The 16,937-nt window shown below is 53.3% G+C and overlaps 6 protein-coding genes across 6 annotated transcripts; 1 reads left to right on the top strand and 5 right to left on the bottom strand.

Annotated features, from left to right (window-relative positions):
* Nucleotides 1-507: 507 nt before the first annotated feature.
* Nucleotides 508-2,384, top strand: SNOG_02471 (hypothetical protein; the record flags this gene model as incomplete). The annotated part of the gene is made up of 3 exons (XM_001793024.1): nt 508-857; nt 880-1,337; nt 1,366-2,384. 3 exons carry the CDS (start codon nt 508-510, stop codon nt 2,382-2,384), a joined length of 1,827 nt encoding a protein of 608 aa, XP_001793076.1.
* A 4,030-nt stretch (nt 2,385-6,414) lies between these two features.
* SNOG_02470 (hypothetical protein) lies at nt 6,415-8,153 on the bottom strand (the record flags this gene model as incomplete). The annotated part of the gene is made up of 3 exons (XM_001793023.1): nt 6,415-7,636; nt 7,686-7,991; nt 8,044-8,153. 3 exons carry the CDS (start codon nt 8,151-8,153, stop codon nt 6,415-6,417), a joined length of 1,638 nt encoding a protein of 545 aa, XP_001793075.1.
* Nucleotides 8,154-8,954: 801 nt separating this feature from the next.
* On the bottom strand, nt 8,955-9,508 carry SNOG_02469 (hypothetical protein; the record flags this gene model as incomplete). Its single annotated transcript, XM_001793022.1, has 2 exons — nt 8,955-9,067; nt 9,223-9,508. 2 exons carry the CDS (start codon nt 9,506-9,508, stop codon nt 8,955-8,957), a joined length of 399 nt encoding a protein of 132 aa, XP_001793074.1.
* Nucleotides 9,509-9,563: 55 nt separating this feature from the next.
* SNOG_02468 (hypothetical protein) lies at nt 9,564-9,903 on the bottom strand (the record flags this gene model as incomplete). The annotated part of the gene is made up of 3 exons (XM_001793021.1): nt 9,564-9,645; nt 9,701-9,772; nt 9,860-9,903. 3 exons carry the CDS (start codon nt 9,901-9,903, stop codon nt 9,564-9,566), a joined length of 198 nt encoding a protein of 65 aa, XP_001793073.1.
* A 1,340-nt stretch (nt 9,904-11,243) lies between these two features.
* Nucleotides 11,244-11,519, bottom strand: SNOG_02467 (hypothetical protein; the record flags this gene model as incomplete). The annotated part of the gene is made up of 3 exons (XM_001793020.1): nt 11,244-11,405; nt 11,447-11,458; nt 11,499-11,519. The coding sequence occupies 3 exons, from the start codon at nt 11,517-11,519 to the stop codon at nt 11,244-11,246; spliced, it is 195 nt and encodes a 64-aa protein (XP_001793072.1).
* Nucleotides 11,520-12,527: 1,008 nt separating this feature from the next.
* On the bottom strand, nt 12,528-15,453 carry SNOG_02466 (hypothetical protein; the record flags this gene model as incomplete). The annotated part of the gene is made up of 3 exons (XM_001793019.1): nt 12,528-12,629; nt 12,684-15,346; nt 15,375-15,453. 3 exons carry the CDS (start codon nt 15,451-15,453, stop codon nt 12,528-12,530), a joined length of 2,844 nt encoding a protein of 947 aa, XP_001793071.1.
* Between the last annotated feature and the right edge of the window lie 1,484 nt (nt 15,454-16,937).

Raw genomic sequence — 16,937 nt, 5'->3', positions numbered from 1 at the left:
GGCGTTGTGGGCTCGGGGGCTAAGATTGAGGCGCACTTTGACAGGGAAAGGTGGAGAGAAGCGCACGAGAAAGGAAATGCACGAGTAACAAGACGTGTTTACTTGTGTTTACCTGTGTACACCGCACTTTGCAGCATTGTTGGCAGGATCCGGGCGGACCTGGTATGAGTTGTTCGGTGCTAGCGGTTCATGGTCGAGCAGGGGAGGCCTCGCCCTCGCAGATTGGGACTAGAACTTCATGCTGTGCTCCGCGATACACGACTTTGTGGAATGTGTGGTGTTGAGGGGTTCGTGGTGATTGTAGTTGAGATAGATGGCAGTTAAGAGGCAGACGTCACGTGGCGCAGGCCAATCATGCAGGTTGCCGGTACAAAAGGCCGAATTCCGAGAGCTGCGACAGTGAGGGCTTGGAAGTGGTTGTCCCCAGGCAGCCCTACCGACGCGGCGACGCCATGACATAGGCTCCCCGCACTACCACACCATGCCTCCTTCGCCGCAAGGGACAGCATGTGGAAACCCTCGTTGCAGCTGCCCCGGGCGAGTCGCCGGCGGTCAATTGCCTGCGCTGCCTGCGCGCCTGTCTCGCGATACCCCTCGCCCACCCCATCGATAACCCCGTATGCCCGCCAACGTCGCTGCTTCCACGAGTACTTCATCACGCACATACCCTCGACCTCGCTGCATCCCGACTCGCGCATCCAGCATGGCGTGCACCACAAGTTGCCGCGTGACAAGAGCACGCCCTACGATGCCCAGAGGTCGAACAGATTGCCCGCCGCGATGCTGGGGACATCCCGTGACATGACCGTCGTGCGCATACCGTTGAAGAGCGCGAAGCACCATTTTGGCGTCTCGTTGTCACGTGGAACCCGACCGTAGCAACGAAGATGCATACCAAGCAGGCACAATCGACCTGCCAGCTTTCGCAAAACGGCGGCCGATGTCCTTGACGAGGAACCCCAAGAGCCAGAGCGAGGTGACGCCGGATGTAGGCGTGACGGGAGATCCGCAGGTCTTCTACTTTGGCGTGTTTGACGGCCATGGCGGAGCAGAGTGCTCTGGCTTTCTGAGAGAGCAGCTGCACGACTATCTCGAAAAGGCGACGCAGCAATTTGAGCTCAAGAGCAGCTTGCTAGGGAAACAGTCCACAGGGCAGCAGCCAAATCCTCGCACCAAAGATGAAGGCGACAAGAATCGGGTGCAGAGGGACAAGGAGAGCCTAGACGCCATTGAAACGCATACACCACCTGGCATCGAGCCCATGAAGCCACCAAGCTCAGGCAGCGATGGCGACATGCCTACCCCAGGATCGAAGCGCAAAGATGGACCTGCCGACAGCGCTCCCTCAATCAAGCAGTCCGACAGTATACGGAAAGCCGAGGACTCTCGAACAGCGGCTGGTCCGGGACTGGAAGGAGCTCGTCGGAGGCTACTTCCGCCGCTTCAAGCCCGAATACTTCTCCATGTCCGCTGGCGGACGCGGACACCCAGCGGAAAAGGACGTAATCGATAAGCGATCCACAAACAACCCCTCAATACCAGCGGATGTCAACGAAGGCATCGGTATCGAAACTGTCCTCGAGTACGCGTTTCTAAAGGCAGACTACGACTTCGTTGCCGCGCAAGTCGGCAAGAAGGACGAAGATCCAGTGCGCGCAGACAAAGCCCTCAACGACGACGATATTTTGGGACACCCATCTCGACGCGCCGAGAAACCAATCGGCGGTGCCAATCGCTTCAAGGGCGGTAGTACCTGCAGCATCGCTCTGATCTCGACACCCACACCAAGTCCCTTCTGGCACCCCTCATCCCCCTCAAGTCTTATAACCGCACACGTCGGCGACACGCGCATCCTCCTGTGCAACACCGCAACCGGCCTCGCAGTGCCCCTCACCTCCAACCACCACCCCTCCCTCCCCGAAGAAGCAACCCGACTCCGCCGCTTTGCCGCGTCCTTCGTTACCGACTCCTTCGGCGAAGAGCGCATCTCGGGCCTTGCCAACACCCGCGCCTTCGGTGACATGGCATCCAAACGCGTGGGCGTCAGCGCCGAGCCCGAAATCCGCCGCGTCGAGCTGGCCCCCGCAGAGTACGCGTTCATGATCTTGTGTTCCGACGGCGTCTCGGGTCATCTGTCGGATCAAGAAATCGTCGACATTGTCAAGGAGGCCAAGACGCCGGAGCAAGGCGCGAGGGATGTGGTGAGCTTCGCGGTTGAGACGAGTACGGGGAGTGAGGGCGCGGATAATGCGACGGGCGTGGTTGTCAGGCTGGGTGGGTGGGAGAGAAGAGGCGAGGGTGGATTGGGGAGTATGGGGACCAAGGAGATGAGGGATTGGAGGAGGAAAGAGGCCGAGGATCCGCGGGCGAGTGGGCGGATGTAGTGTAGATAGGAAACCAGGCAGCATGGGCGCGGGTTGCATAGCGGGCGTTTACTTGAAGTGATTGTACCATCGATAGGGAAAAGGCAGTGTGGTGAAGCGATCCAAATTTCAGCCGTGGCAAACATTTGAAGAAGTGAAAATATCTCAGCAGCAATGTCTATGGTAGCGACGATTAGAACTGACTATCACCTTGCTTACTTTGTCCATTCATCGGCTTCTCTTATTCATCCATACTTAATCGCATCGCAGACGCCATGTATCCATCGCATTCCCTGTGAGCATAGCCCTCCATGCACGAAGCACACGGAGCAGTAATCATATTGTTCAGGTACATGTGCAAAGCTGTAATATATTCCTCACTCCAAACATTCTTGATCGAGAAAGGAGCTTTTAGTCACCAAAAGCGCAGAAACTAGCATGCTATTCGCCGACATGAAGGGACGATATGGTATATATGCGGGAAGGCAGAGAGGACGTATATGAACATGTTGCTGATCGAGAGAACGAAATGTGTATGCGAAAAGCGTCGAAGTGTTGCCGTAGTTCATGCGCGCTCTATTCAAAGCCGAAAGACATATCGGAGATCAAGTGTCATGTTATTTGCGAGCCTGCAGAAAGTCAGTAGCTTGCCAGTAAGTAATGCCAGTACTGACTAGATTGCCCTTGATTCGAGGAGTTTGGACACAGTGAGCACTAATGGATGCAGCACTTGGTCTTCGCATACCTTCTCTTGGGCAGACATGATCGTCGTGATTCGAGTAAGTAATGTGCAATTTCTTGTTCGTGTAGCTAATCTTTTGAGATTGAACAACACGTCCGCCATAAACTTTGTAGAAATGGCGATGGTAGTGATTTCCTAGGTCGACTTCATAACGCCGGACCAATACTGCTCTTCTCCAGTCTCAAAGATAGTCGCCCTTGTTCAAACCATGATTGGGAATGAAGTTGACCATGAACATGGGCCAAGCATGCCAATTATGGCTGTTGATACTCAAAGATCCGCACAATGACGTCTACCTATACATTAAGCGTTCGTTTTTCGGTCTGTCCGTAGTATTTCGAGAACGCGAACACGAATACGCTGGATACGCCAGCTTCGCTGGCACCAAGCTCGTCACCTAAATCCAAGAGCATCGGCGTTCTTGTAGTCAGAGCATCTTCTTACGGCCTTTACATCGTGCTCGCAGTACTATCTCGAAGCGTCTTAGGCACACCCACGAATAGGCTACTTGATTAATTCCAGAAGAACAGGCAAGTTAGGCAAGTTCCGTCGCGCGAGCGGGCAAATGCTTAGTCCAAAGCTTGAAACTGTGGCTCAGAGGTTAGGCTCGCTGCTCGGTGCCAACTCGTCCGGTCCTCGGTGGTATGATTCCGCGACTCGCAACACAGTGCGAAGTACCGCCACGTGATCGACGGCATCGGGTCATCAGAGTGGCTTGACCGTGGACCAAACATCGCAGGCACTAACGTAAGGTAACAACACCATGTCGCGGTAGATCAGTGTCCCTGCCTCTCAAAGCGCGCTTCCCGGGATTGTTGATTTAGTCCAAGATCCACTGCCGATGGAACAGCAAAAGGCGCCGAGATCTTGGGAGCGAGGAGACGTCTCCGAGTGGAATCGCGAAGTTTTGCATCCCAGGTACCCACGTGCCAACAAAACCAAACTACCGTGCCTCGAAATAGCACTTCTCGGTGGTTTTTGCATCGGGATGGGCGAGAGATGTGGGCTCCCGAGGTCGGAATCTGACTGCGACGGCATTTCATTCGCTAATTTCCTGGTGTGCACTGTTGCTCAGAGATTTCTGGCGGTGAAGGACCTGGCGACGATCATACAGAAACAATACATCGGTCCTATGTACAATCTGAATTCGATGCGAACCATCTTAAACGGGTGTTATCGTAGTCCGAAAGGGTGCTAACGTCGATGATGAGGCTGTCGTGACGAGCCGCCTACGGATTAACGAATGTCTCATTCAAGATAGCACTGCCGTTATTGATCCAGAACGTATGGCAAATAGCAACTGCAGAACCATCGCCTGCATATCGCATGGCTTTACTGTCTTCGATCCCTCTCAAGTACTGAGTACGCTGACCTGCTGTGATCACTTATCACTCATTGTGAATAAAATCGCTATCCCAAATCACCGAATGTCCAGCGGGTCCGGGACTAATCGTGTTCCGAAACACACGCTAGCAGTGCCGCTCGTGGCAAAAAAACATGTCAAGAGCGGATATCCATCCGCCATGCCAGCGGAGCAAGGATCTAGGCAGTTTAGAGACTGGAGACGCCCAGAAATTCGAAAACGGGCGGAGGAACCCAGAGCGAGAGATCGCCCGAGCAAAAGGTTTCAACCTCGCTAACCCTTGTGATGGGACAGACCTAGTGCGGGAACCAAAGCAGGCCCGGGATGCGAGGTGCCGAGGGATTGGCTACTTCGGCGATGCCCCGGTGCTGTTGAGTTAGGCGAGAGTTGGTGTCGTTGATAGAGAGAATTGCATGGTTTCTTGGAAGCAAGTCAGTCGTGCGGTACAACGAGGATGCGTGCAGCACACAGCGGATCGTGTCCCGATGTCCCCTGCAGCTGCAGAATCCTCATGCTGCGCGTAAGTCTTTGAGAAAGCCTTCCTGTATGCCTACCGGTCAACCTGAAGCCACATGCCTCACCGGTCAGCTCATTATTCATCCTTGGAATCTCATAGGAGTACTGAACGCGGTACTTGAAGAGTGGCTGTGCGTGGTCGTGCTTCGGCTTATCCTTGTCGCTAGCAACTTCTCCTTGGGGATAGGCTGTACCACAGTAGTTAGTGCTGATCAGGGACAAGCGCATGCAGGTTTTGGTGGTAAGGCGTGGAAGGGCATCAGCCTAGCCTCTCTTATGTACGTAATGACTAGTCTATCGGTACCAAGTCGGTCAGATTCAACCGTCTCTACGTGCGATAAGAGCATCGAGGAAAGATTATTTGATTATCGATAAGACGGCTGAAACATATGTCACAAGGTGAGTCCCGGTGAAATATTGGTCGCTGACGGAGGATGGGGTGACATCACTTGTCATCGATTGGCGAACTGGCCGTGTGGGCAAGACAAAGTTATTTTAGGATAAAAGGCCGGGGAACGGTGTGAAAAGTGTTTGCTAGCGTGCACGCTAGGCTCTGCCTAGATAACCTTAATTCTTCCGTGCATGACATGGAAGCTATCGCAACTTGCTGCCTGCCTGGGTGCACACACTGCATCGGTAAAGTTTGTAGTTCCGAGCAGTGTTGTCGTATAGTACTATCGTCTGAAATGGTCTACCCGTCACAAATGTTAGGCTTCTCTGTCGCTTCTGTAGCCATGTGGTCTAAACTGGAATGTAGCCGAGAAAAGATGGAGGTAGTAGAAAGCCATGTGAATTTGCTGATATGATGCATTACGCTAGAATCGCATCGACACGCTCAACGCTGAAGTGCAGTGATTTTTGTTCGTCGCATGTGCTTTCAAATGCACAGGCATTGCGCTCATGAGTCTGACGCGCTAGAAGTCGGTATCACGCTTCCGTCCAAATTCCGTCCAAATTCCGTCACAGACTTACATAACAGGAGAATTACATGCATGAGGCTTGCAAATTTGCCAGTGCACCAAAGCAATCGCTATATCTCTCTTGCCCGGCTACTATCCAAACGACGCTGACCATTGCGGCTGGTGTCCGGGGTCGCTGCCCAGTTCAATCTCGGCTAGCAGCAGACATGAAAGGTTGGAGGGGCGGCACAGCAAGGCCTAGCGACGGAAACTGGTCATCTGCTCCAACGCGATGAGGCGCGTGGGCGTCATTGAGACCATTGAACCGTTTCATCTCCACCCTGCGTTTCCCTGGGGCAAAGCCTTGCCGATCCTAAGGATGACTGTATTGGTTGGGCGCCTGTGCGGAAGGCAATCCTTGACTTTGCCCTGCGTCCATCTGGCTTCCATGCTGAGGCGTGGTGCCGAACACTGGAGTTTGAGAAGCGACTCTTAGAATATTCCTGAATCGATCGTTAAGTCTTGCGTCGTTCACGTCCAGATAGGTGTAGGCACGAACCCACTGGGATATCCCGTATTCATTCCATACGTGAATGCATGTTCTTGTGGCGCCGAATATGGCGGTAGTAGGGTCGCGGGCGAGCCCATTGGTGTTGAATAGTTGGAGGCGCCGTATACATCCACGGGTGCCCGCGGGACTTCGAGGTACGGTGAGGTAGGTGTCGGCGACATGCCAGGAGGTAGGAAAGTTAATGGCGAAGGTGCGAATGCGGGACTCAAGCTCTGGCCATAGCTATACTGAGCGATCTGGTTCTCCAGGTCCAGGTTGATGGATTCAAGCGCATACGATGGTTGTTGGATCGGGGACATGTTCGTGGCCTGTTGACGTGTCCAGTCGCGTCTCGTCTTGTAATTTGAGACCGCATCAATAGGAAATTGGACTAAATAAGACATGGTCTGCAGTCTTGAGTTGTACCGCGGATCCTGGTTCGCTTGGACAATTTGAAGTATGTCTTGCAACGGACGGAGGGAAAGGTCTGCTACAAAGACTGAGGCAACGTCGGGAAACATGGGTTCCAAAGCCAGCGCAGTGGCATAGAAGTGTGCCAGGACGATGAGGACGTTGATGTCTCCACGCTTCGCTGCTAAAAGCGAAATAGGTACCCAAAACAACCATTTTCGGAGGGCGTACAGCTGATTGAATTGCTCTTCAGGCGTTTGAGGTTGGTTGGATGCTCGTAGGCGGTCGAGGTAGCCTTTCAACTGTTCAACCCACTTCGTTTCTTGATCGTTCTGACTTAGATAAGGCTGCAATCTCTGTAGAGAGGCGTGGATGTCTGTTAGAGCGTTGAGGTGTTCTCTTCGTGTTTCTTGTGACATTGGTGTGCTGATAGGATTCATGAAATGTCTATCAGGCATAGGTGTATGCTCTGTAATATATTCGGCAAACAAGGATTCGTGTCTCCAGGGCTGCATGGACTGGATCACTGTTTTGGTGCCTGTTACCAAGGAAGACCAGCCACGCCAATCGGTGGCTTGCCATGCAAGGAGAAGTGAAGAGGCAAGCACAGCATCTGAATTCAGTTTTGTGAAAGTCGTGATGCCATCGTGTAAGCCTTTAAGAGCAATGCTCGAGTGGTGGAAAGCCAGATTCCGTGTCTCTGTGGATTGAGAAATCCATGCGAGATGAGATGCAGAGAATGCAAGAATCGAGTTCATAACGAATGGATGGGCTGCAGCGATGCTCAGAAACCTTTGGGTTGTTAGCGATCAATCCGTCGAGAAAATGTGTCGCACCTTACTTGGGCATCATGTCTGTCCATAGTGTCGATTTGGAAGTGCTATTTCGGAACATCTCGTTCGAGATGGAGGACAAGTGATGTATAAGGCGAAGATCGGTACGTGATAAGGCATGCCATTGCGGCTGCGGATATACCCGAAGATCAGGGAAGGGAAACTCCCCTGTCTGTCTCCAGAGCTCGATTGTGGCCTCAATCTCGGGCGTCCAGAGCAAATTCGGTTGCGGTGGAGATTGGGGAGATTCTGGCATCATGGCAGTCGGACTGTCCATGTAATCACAACGAACTTGATGCTTAGTGCAATTGCGACTGGAACGCTGTCAGTAGCCTCCTGTGTGTCAAAGGTGGAGCTAGGACATACCATTGCGGGAATGTCTCATCACAGCGGATATGCCTCCGCTTGCACGTCTTGCAACCTTTGCGAGACTTGGTGTGACTGCGCCTAGAAGGACCTCCACCTGGACCAGCCATGTCGTCCAGTATAAGATGTCAGAGTTTTACAGCGAAGGTGGGTATGCGGCGCAGCGTGTTGGTTGGCGTTAAGGGTCGTTAAAGGTCGTGAATTCGTAGTCAGTATTCCTAGTTGATGCTGGACTAGATGTATGGGTGAATGGGGTAGGTGAGGGGCTGAGTATATGCAAGCTGTAGATCGTGGAGGGCGGTCGTCAAAGCGAGGGTAATGTGGTCGGAAACCGGTAGTGGATGAACGGGGTGTTTTTCCAGGAGGCTGAAGACGGACGTTTGGTGATATATGCGCAAAGTGCAGGTACAAATGGAGCTTAGACAGATTGAGGGTAGGGAAGATATTGACGCAAAGCCAGCCTACGGCGGATAGGTAGCTAGTACAACAGGACGAGGTGACGGCAGATCTGGTAAGTGTGCATGCAACGTGCCCCCGGCGGCCTAAGCATGCATGTTCCGGACAAGGTTATGAGACTAGAGGCTCGACAGGCTGAAGAGGTGACTGGGGCGACAGCCGAGCACACGCGCAGAGTGACTTTTGCTCGGGACCGACTAGACAGACCAGAGGTCAAGGACGGGACCAACCACGGCTAGGGCTCGATAGCGTTCACGCAAATAGCACATACGCCACGAGGGGCGGACCATGGAGCTTTGGGTGGCAGCCGGTAGAGACGGCGTGACGGCGAGACTAGCAGGGAGGGTGAGAGAAGCTTGCGGGAGCTACAGTAATGGTGGTGATTCACAGACGGGTCGGGGCTGGCTCATGCTCGTATGACATGGCCCCGGTGTAACTCCTGTGGGGATTAAGCTCTATGGACCCCGTCCCGCTTCGAGTAAAAGCCCTTGGCCTGAAGGAAGATGGTGGTTCATGCCATTGGTAGGCGAGCATCGTTGACCTTGTAGGAGCGGACGGCAAGCCGACCCTGGTGAAAGAGTAGCAGGCGCAGATTTGGGGGGCGCTCTCATAGAGCGCGAGCTCGCCGAAGCATGGCCAGAGACGAGTACAGCCCCTGCCCGCCTGTCTGGAAGCGGAGACGTTTGGGCGCGCAGGTCGAAGCCGCCACAGCTAGCCACCTACCGCCTGGCAGGAAATCGCGGTGAAAGTGTCCATGCGCATTAACGGGCAGTTTGGAGGGTCGCCGGCCGAGTGAACCGCCAACATTTGCGGGCCGTGCGGTGGAGGCGACAGCCAGTAGCAGTGGAGGAGGCTGAGAAGCTATGCTGCATCTAGTAGACCGAGGCCGCGTGCAGCAGTAGTAATACCAGTAGTGAGCACCAGCTGGGTCAGTCAGCGTTAGCCAGAATTCGACGCCGGTGGGTGACTGGAGCGATGCGCCCATGTCCTGAGTCGAGGGCGCCGTCATGGCGGCGGACGGAGTGCACGTTAGAGTCGCAGCGTGCAATTCACCCTGATGAAAGCTAGTCCGGGGTCGACGAATGAGGCAGGGGAGCGGATTCGATGATGGATCGCTTGAGGCTAGCGCCGCCGGGGCCACAATATCTGCGGGACGCCAAAAATAGGATTCTGTGCGTCGAGCCTGGCTGTTCCAACTTACTTCGCTACGGCGGTCAAGCCATGTATCTCTGCTGCGCTGCTGATGGCATCTGCATTGGCCCTCATATCGATGCTACTCAATACTTACAGCACAGCGTCACCTCGGATTTTGCGGATCAGGGGGGACGATCGAGCGTCATCACGGCCGCGCCGCCTGTACGCGCCCAACCAGCAGTGCATCGCTGGCAGCTGGGTAAAAGCCATAGTCTTGCACGTAATACCTCAAGCAGTCTTTTGGCAATACCTGATGCAGCGGAAATTGGCGTAATAAGATTACGCGAGCATGAGGTGACCACAACATGCTGCGTGCCACACCCGACAGGTATTCGGACGACACAGTCGCATCGCCGATTCCCATGACGCCGGAGCCGCCTACAGCTGCAAGGCTGTTATGACGATGTGCGCTCGTGGTGGAGCGGACCGGCTACAGAATACGGTGTGCTAAGTAAGGAACAGCCGAGGTTGGGAGGCAATAGTCAGAACACGAACAAACAATGACATCGCGCACGAACCAGAGCAGGTTGACCGACAAATTGTGTACTGTATATACCCAACAGCTAGTGTGGACGTTCCGATAAATGCGACTGCACAAAGTGAGGTTGGCTCCAGCTTGCTATTCTTAGACCTGGCCTCTGTTCTGTTGGAGCTGGTCGTTCTAGCCCGTAGCAGTCAAGGGTATACCATGCCATCTCTGGGGTTGACGGCCAGAAACTTCTCCAGAGTCCATACGCTCCTGTGAAGCGTGCGTTCAGCCTGTGCTGACGGGTCGGGCAAGATAACCCGAGAAGGGACATTGAACCTCCCGTCTCCTTGTCAGCCACACGTTTATCCTGCACGACACTCTGTTCAGGAGCTTTAAATATCCCACCTGGTCCCTGTGGTTACCAGTAACGCGGGCAGGCCGCATGGTGAGGTGTGACAGGAACACATGTCCTCTCCACTACCACGGACCCTCGCGTGCAAGCCAATCGATTCGTTCAGGCGTATACACCCATTGAATTGTCTCAAACCAGCTGTATACCTCTGGTCGATCGCTGCACAGGCTTGTTCAAGAACATAGCCGGAGCTGAATTATTGTCCACGCCAGAATAGGCCACTGCGACTATCGAGAACCCGCATCTTGAAACAACCCAATAGCTTCTCTCCATCGCGTCGAATAAAGTAAATCGTTAGTTGCGAAACCTCACAGGATCTGCCAAGTGATTCCTACGATCAAATCCGTGCATTTCACCGAGATCACCGCCAGCATCGGCAAGCGAGGTCACAAGACACTTGTTCCGCATTGCATGAACATGCGTTGTAGTCCGCTTTGCGTTGGCGAGCCAAATCGACTTGACATCAGTGGACCTCGACTTTCTTTTTATCCAAAGTCCTGAATGTCACGAGGTGCTCATGCATGATGTCTTCCAAGGTTTGAAAATTCCAGAACCTCGTCTATACCCACACCTTCAACAAATCCTCGTTGCATACTTTCTACACCGTTTTCATCGTTACACCGCATTGGCGTTGACACACATCTTCGGGCTACATCTGCTTTCGCGACTTCACACTTGGCTGCACTGAACCACACCCACAGTACTCAATACTGCCGCGATGCCTCCGATGTGCGTCTCGCTCATCGGCTTGATAGATGGCGATGCACACCAAGTAGCAGTGCCGATACCATACCATATTGCAGTCGAGATGTCTATTCCGCAGGGCCTGTACTGCAGATTGTCAGCTTTGCCAGAAAGTATACAGGGTATACCATGGTCAGAAGCTACACACAGTATAGCTAGGCTTCGTAGTTGACAACACACAGAACCACCAAACAACGGCATCGCTGCGACAAACTTGCCCAGCTAGCGTGAACAAGCCCTCTCCAAGAAAGCTGATCTCCACAGCCTCCAATTTCGCCCCAGCTACGCCTTCTCAAACGGAACCCATCTTCCATCTCACCTAACAACTCTTCACAACATAATCACTACTTGCAAACAACTGCCAAACTACCTACCCGAGCTAACCAACTTCACGCATCCCCAGTCTATGGTACAATAGACAAGATGAACTATTCATAGCCCTCACTTGGGCAACGGCATGTCATCTTTGGCTCAGCACAACCCAGGCCCTTGACCCTGCCCTCTCGCGTACACAACCCTACCCTGCATACATGCGATGGGATTGAACCGCAAGCGACACGCACGCACAGCGCGCGTCCCCGTCTGCTTCGTCACAGTGCAAGTCCATGCGAGGTGTGCTGTAGGCCTTTGAGCTGCCTGACGACCATACGTGTATTCCTAGATATGGTATGTTATGCGAAAATAAGCCTAGAACAGGCAATGCACATGTGATGCCTAGCCATGCTTATGCGCCAACGGCAGTTTCTTTAACGATTGGATATAAAGGGCCCTCGCGCATACGCGACGAGGTTTAAAGCTATCTACTGTGACTATCTAAAGGTGATGACGTTTTTGCGTCAAGGAATAAAAAAAAAATGTCGCGCTGCCCCAATCGACGCAACGAACAAAACGCCTAGAAATGTTCAGACGAACGATCTTTGCGCTGTGAAGAGAGTTGTGTGAACCAACCCAGGGGGCTTGATCACCCGCCAGTACTGTACGGTAGCTTGGTTCGAGCAATAGAAGACGAAATGAAAAAGAACGCTCCAAGATGTCTATATATGCCATGGGTGAAACCCTCCCGTTGCTGTCGTAAATGCTTTCATTCATCATCCTCCTCCTTCAATGGCACTGAGATGGCGTCATGATTCCCTTTTGGTATTTCCGTCTCTTCCTCTAATCATGTTCACCTGAAGACGCCGCAGCCACGCTGAGAAATGGAAAGGCACACTAAACACTGTACAACTTCCTCAGGTTAGCTTGTTGTTCTGCAGGAAGCCCTCCGAGGAAGGCATCAAAGTTCGGAATCATGGTCTTGTATTGTTGGATGACCTGAGGTGACAATTGTTAGCTAAATCTTTGTATACCAAAGCCTCAAGAACTTACTTTTTCAAAGTCCTCTTTGAGCTTTGGCTGGAACGTAAGTAGGTTGTGGTTGGCATGTGACATCTCGCTGAAGAACTGGAGGAGAGATTGTTCCATGGCACCAGGATTAGCGAGGATGATGTCCATGAACCCAGTAAGAGCGTGTGCCTTCTCATCTGTCCACATGACGTTCTTGATCGCTCGCAGGAATGGAGGGGCGATTTGGGCGAGGTGAACAGCCAGGAACTGTGGGCACCCTGAACCTAGTCTTCCTAGCGCGATGGCCGCGTTCTCGTTCAATGAATCCGGGACTTTGTCGTCAAACAATATCGTGCCAATCTTTTGTAGCAACCGTTCCGCATATGGCTGCATACCCTCTTTGTGTCTCATCGAGATCTCGCCTACAGACCAACATGCATTGTTGATAACGGAATAGCCGGTTTCTTCGGCTTCGAGATGTGCCCGATTGACGTCAAGTTGCTCGATGATGATCTCCATAATCTCTGGCAGGCAGGACTGCAGCTGTGGGAATACGTAGATAGCGCAATCGCCAAGCAAGGCATATGCAGACTGTCGCACGTCGTTGTTGGGGTCGTTCATGCACACGGCTAGAAGCTGGAAAAAGCTAGACGTTCTGCCCACCAACTGGGCGCTGTCCTCTTGTTGTAGAGCTTGGATAATGGCACTGAGCAGATCGAGACTGGTTACAAGGAAGTCCTTGTCAGGGGCATCCCAACCAGGATTCTGGCCTGCCATTACACCCTCTTCGAGATTGCGATGGATGATGTTGATACTGCGCGCGAAGATGCCAGCTGCATATTGGGCGAACTTCGATCCCAGCGCAGTTGCCACATACGACAAACACTCAAGTAATGGGAACATTTCTTTCGACTGGTCGGAAACCTTGTTCCATCGCTGTATGAGCGCCGGCATAAGCATGCTGACAAGGTCGTCGTCTCGAAGCGCTGGCCCGACGTGCTCAGCAAGCGTCTGGACACAGTCGTAAAGAATAAACATATTACGGTCCTTGTACTTGGCAAAGCACTGCACAAACTGACTGACGATGGGGCGGCAGTATTCGCTCAGCTCAGTGTTCGCTTTCTCCTCAAGGTTCGCGAATGCAGACGCTGCAGCCTCTTGCACCTTTTTGTTGTTGTCCAGCATCTTTTTCAAGATACCGTCCATGACTGGCAAGAAGAACTGTTGCTTTCCAGCTTGATCCAGGTGAGCAGCCCATCCGGAGTAGCGGCCTAGGGACCAACATGTGATCTGGCGGACAACAGGCTTGGGGTCTTGCAAAAGTGTTATCAAGTATGGGGTGAGCATGGGCAGATGTGGCTCAACTACGGACATGCATCCGTCTGCTATAGCACCCAGGGCGAGAACAGCAGCCTCTCGGTTGGGCCATTCGGCGTGACTGAGATTGTCGGTCAAATACGGTAACGTCGCCTGGAAGACTGCTTCGTGGAAGACAGACGCAAGAACATCAAGCGCGGCCGCTGAGCACTTGCGAAGGTTCCACTGCTCTTCAGGGTCGCCGAATGCATCATCATCATCGTCGAAATCATCAATTTCTCCCTCACTTAGATCGTCGTCGTCGTTGGCTGATGGAACGTTACCGTTCACAGCTGTGGAGTTCTCGCCGTTGGTCAAACGTCCGGACTTGCTCGACGCAAAGTTGGGACGAATGTCTTCCTGACGGTCGTCGACTTCGTAGTCCTCCTCTTCGCCCTCAAGACGTAAGATCTCGTCCTCGCTGTAGACCATACTGGACAGCAGGACTGGCACAATCTTGGGCAGGTAAGGGCCCAGATGTTCGCGCATGTTGTCATCTTCGCCAACACACAACCAAAACTCGGCCGCATCAAGCGCCAGCTCGGCGTTTTCCGGGTTGCGCTGCTGGGTTACCATGTACTCGACCAGACCCTCCATATGTGGCACAATCTTCTCAGGTGCAATGTCGGCGATGTGTACAAAGGCTCGGCACACGTGTTTCCGGACTTCGTCGCTGGGATCGCTGGCAAGGCTGAAAAGCTGCTGGAGCAGGGTGTCGAGACTTGACACTACAGCCTGTGGCTTCTCTGGGACGAAGATGTTCATGCTGGCCAACGCATCGGCGCGCACTCTGGCCGATGAACTCGTTGTGAGCTCCAACAGCTTGGGGAACAGGAACCCCAGGGGCCGTTGTCCCTGGTATTGCTTGTCGAGTGCTTTCCTGTTGTCTTCGCATATCTTCAACAATGCGCTCATTCCGCCCTCTTGCGCTTGTGGGGAGACACTGCCACTCGAATTGCTGACCATATCGATCAGCTCCGAAAGGACCTGCGGCCATCCCATGATGCCTCCCTGCCGGACAATCTCAGTGATGACATTGCCCGCGTATCCTCGCATCTGCGAAGTCGAGTCCTGAAGTCCCAATATTATGGTTGATTTTATGTAGTCTTTAGTAGTATCGGGCATGGTCTTGTAGCCGGTTTTGACGTCGTTCTTGAGCATGATGGCTGCGGCAGCGCGCGCCTGGAAGTAGTGTGTGGCATCCATGGAGACAGCCGCAGGTGGCTGCGTGTTGGTGAAGACAAAGGCCAGGTATTTATCAATGTCTGGCGATGTTCTCGCGGTTTTGAGCATCTGTAGAGCCACAGCCGTCAGCGCAATCCCCAATCTGGGCGAGCAATCGACGAATACTGACAATTTCGGCATTTTTCTGCACACTCGGGTTCTGGCCTGTGAGCGAGTCCTTCAGACATTGCACGAGTTGCCGCAGGGGCTCCTCGTCTGGTTGCCACGCCATGATGGGCGGTGGCTTGCTCTGCTGTGCGGAGAGGTGCGCCGAGCAGCAGGTTTTGGAGAGGCGGTTGTTGGAGGTGGAGGGAGTGAATATATCGGCGAGGGATTCGAGTCGGTATACAGACTGTGGGGTGCGTTAAGCTGGTTCTGTCGGTGCGGTACATGGTTAGCTCTTCTCTGCCCATGAGGAAAGCGACCGAACAATTCGGTGAGGGGCACGGGTTCCACGTACGAGCTCGCCGAGTCGGTGCGCCTACAATCCCGCAACCATTTTCTCCGGGTATCACAAGAAATGGGCTGTATTAATTTTTTTTGGCGTGTTGCGTAGCAAGTTGGCCAACAGATGACGCGGGGGCGGTTGCGCAGGCCCGCAGGGAATTGTTCGCCTCGGGACGGGCGGTGACGAAGCTGCAGTGCGACCAAGGCAGAACCGCTACGGCAGCGCAGTTGGCGGGGATTCAGGGACAGACGGGCGGCTCTGTCTCTGTCTAGGTGCAATGTCGACTCTAACAATGTGGGCGTAGAAATGTGCAGTGCGGCGTACTGGGGGCCTCCTCCCAAAGTGGGCTAGAGGTCGTGACAAGGTGACCGCGAACGTTTGCAGACACTTCTCCCCACATCGCGGCAGCCACGACCAGCGACCGCGCCTGCACTCTCCTTCAACTCGAAATCGCGCCGTTGTCCGGCCGGACTGCAGCCTTGACACATCTGACGTCTCGTGGGCTGGTTCAGGCACGTCGCACCGCGCCCGCCGCTGTGCTCGTTCTCTACATGAATGTCGCGCAACACCAGACTTGAAGATGGGAGTTGAGAGGCCGTTCCCTATAAGAGAGGACATGGACTCGAGCAGTTTCACCTCGCGGACACACGAAGTGCTCCATACTGCTGCAGATTATCAACTACGACGGAAAGTAAACGAGCTCAACCAACAGTCCGAAGCTGCACACAGAGTGTCGCCCGGCAACTTCGCCCGCTCGACAGATCATCTTTGCCTGTTCGAACTTCCAAGGTTGCCTCACACTACACCAGACTATCATTTCGATCATGCAGGAAACCATCGATCGAATGTAAAAACACCAGTCACACATACACATTGGCCGAGTACGGCAGTCACTACGTACCGTTATCTTGTCACATGCGCCGTGGAACCATATGACTTTGTGCAGCATCTTCAGATATTGATACATGGCTCGGCTTGGAACGAGTAAGTGTCTCCTGTCATAGCCATCCAAGGCCCCAATCTGGGTAACCCCATAATGCCCCAGATTGGCTTGAATAGTTCATGATGGTTCAGCTCGCCCCTACATTTGGATTTTTTTTCCTACTCGTATCTCATTTCTGACGGCTTCATCTGATCACCTACATGTTCGACGGTTACTATTCCACACAGCGAAGAACTTGGATGGTCCTTGGCTCCAAATCACTTACATGTACCACTCACTGCATGAGGCCGACGTTCAATGTTACACGAACCAAGGACTATCACTA

The sequence above is a fragment of the Parastagonospora nodorum genome (assembly GCF_000146915.1).
Source record: "Parastagonospora nodorum SN15 chromosome Unknown scaffold_3, whole genome shotgun sequence".
In the NCBI taxonomy this organism is placed as follows: Eukaryota; Fungi; Ascomycota; class Dothideomycetes; order Pleosporales; family Phaeosphaeriaceae; genus Parastagonospora; species Parastagonospora nodorum.
The sequence above is the reverse complement of the archived record's forward strand: the minus strand, read 5'-3'. Positions and strand labels throughout refer to the sequence as shown.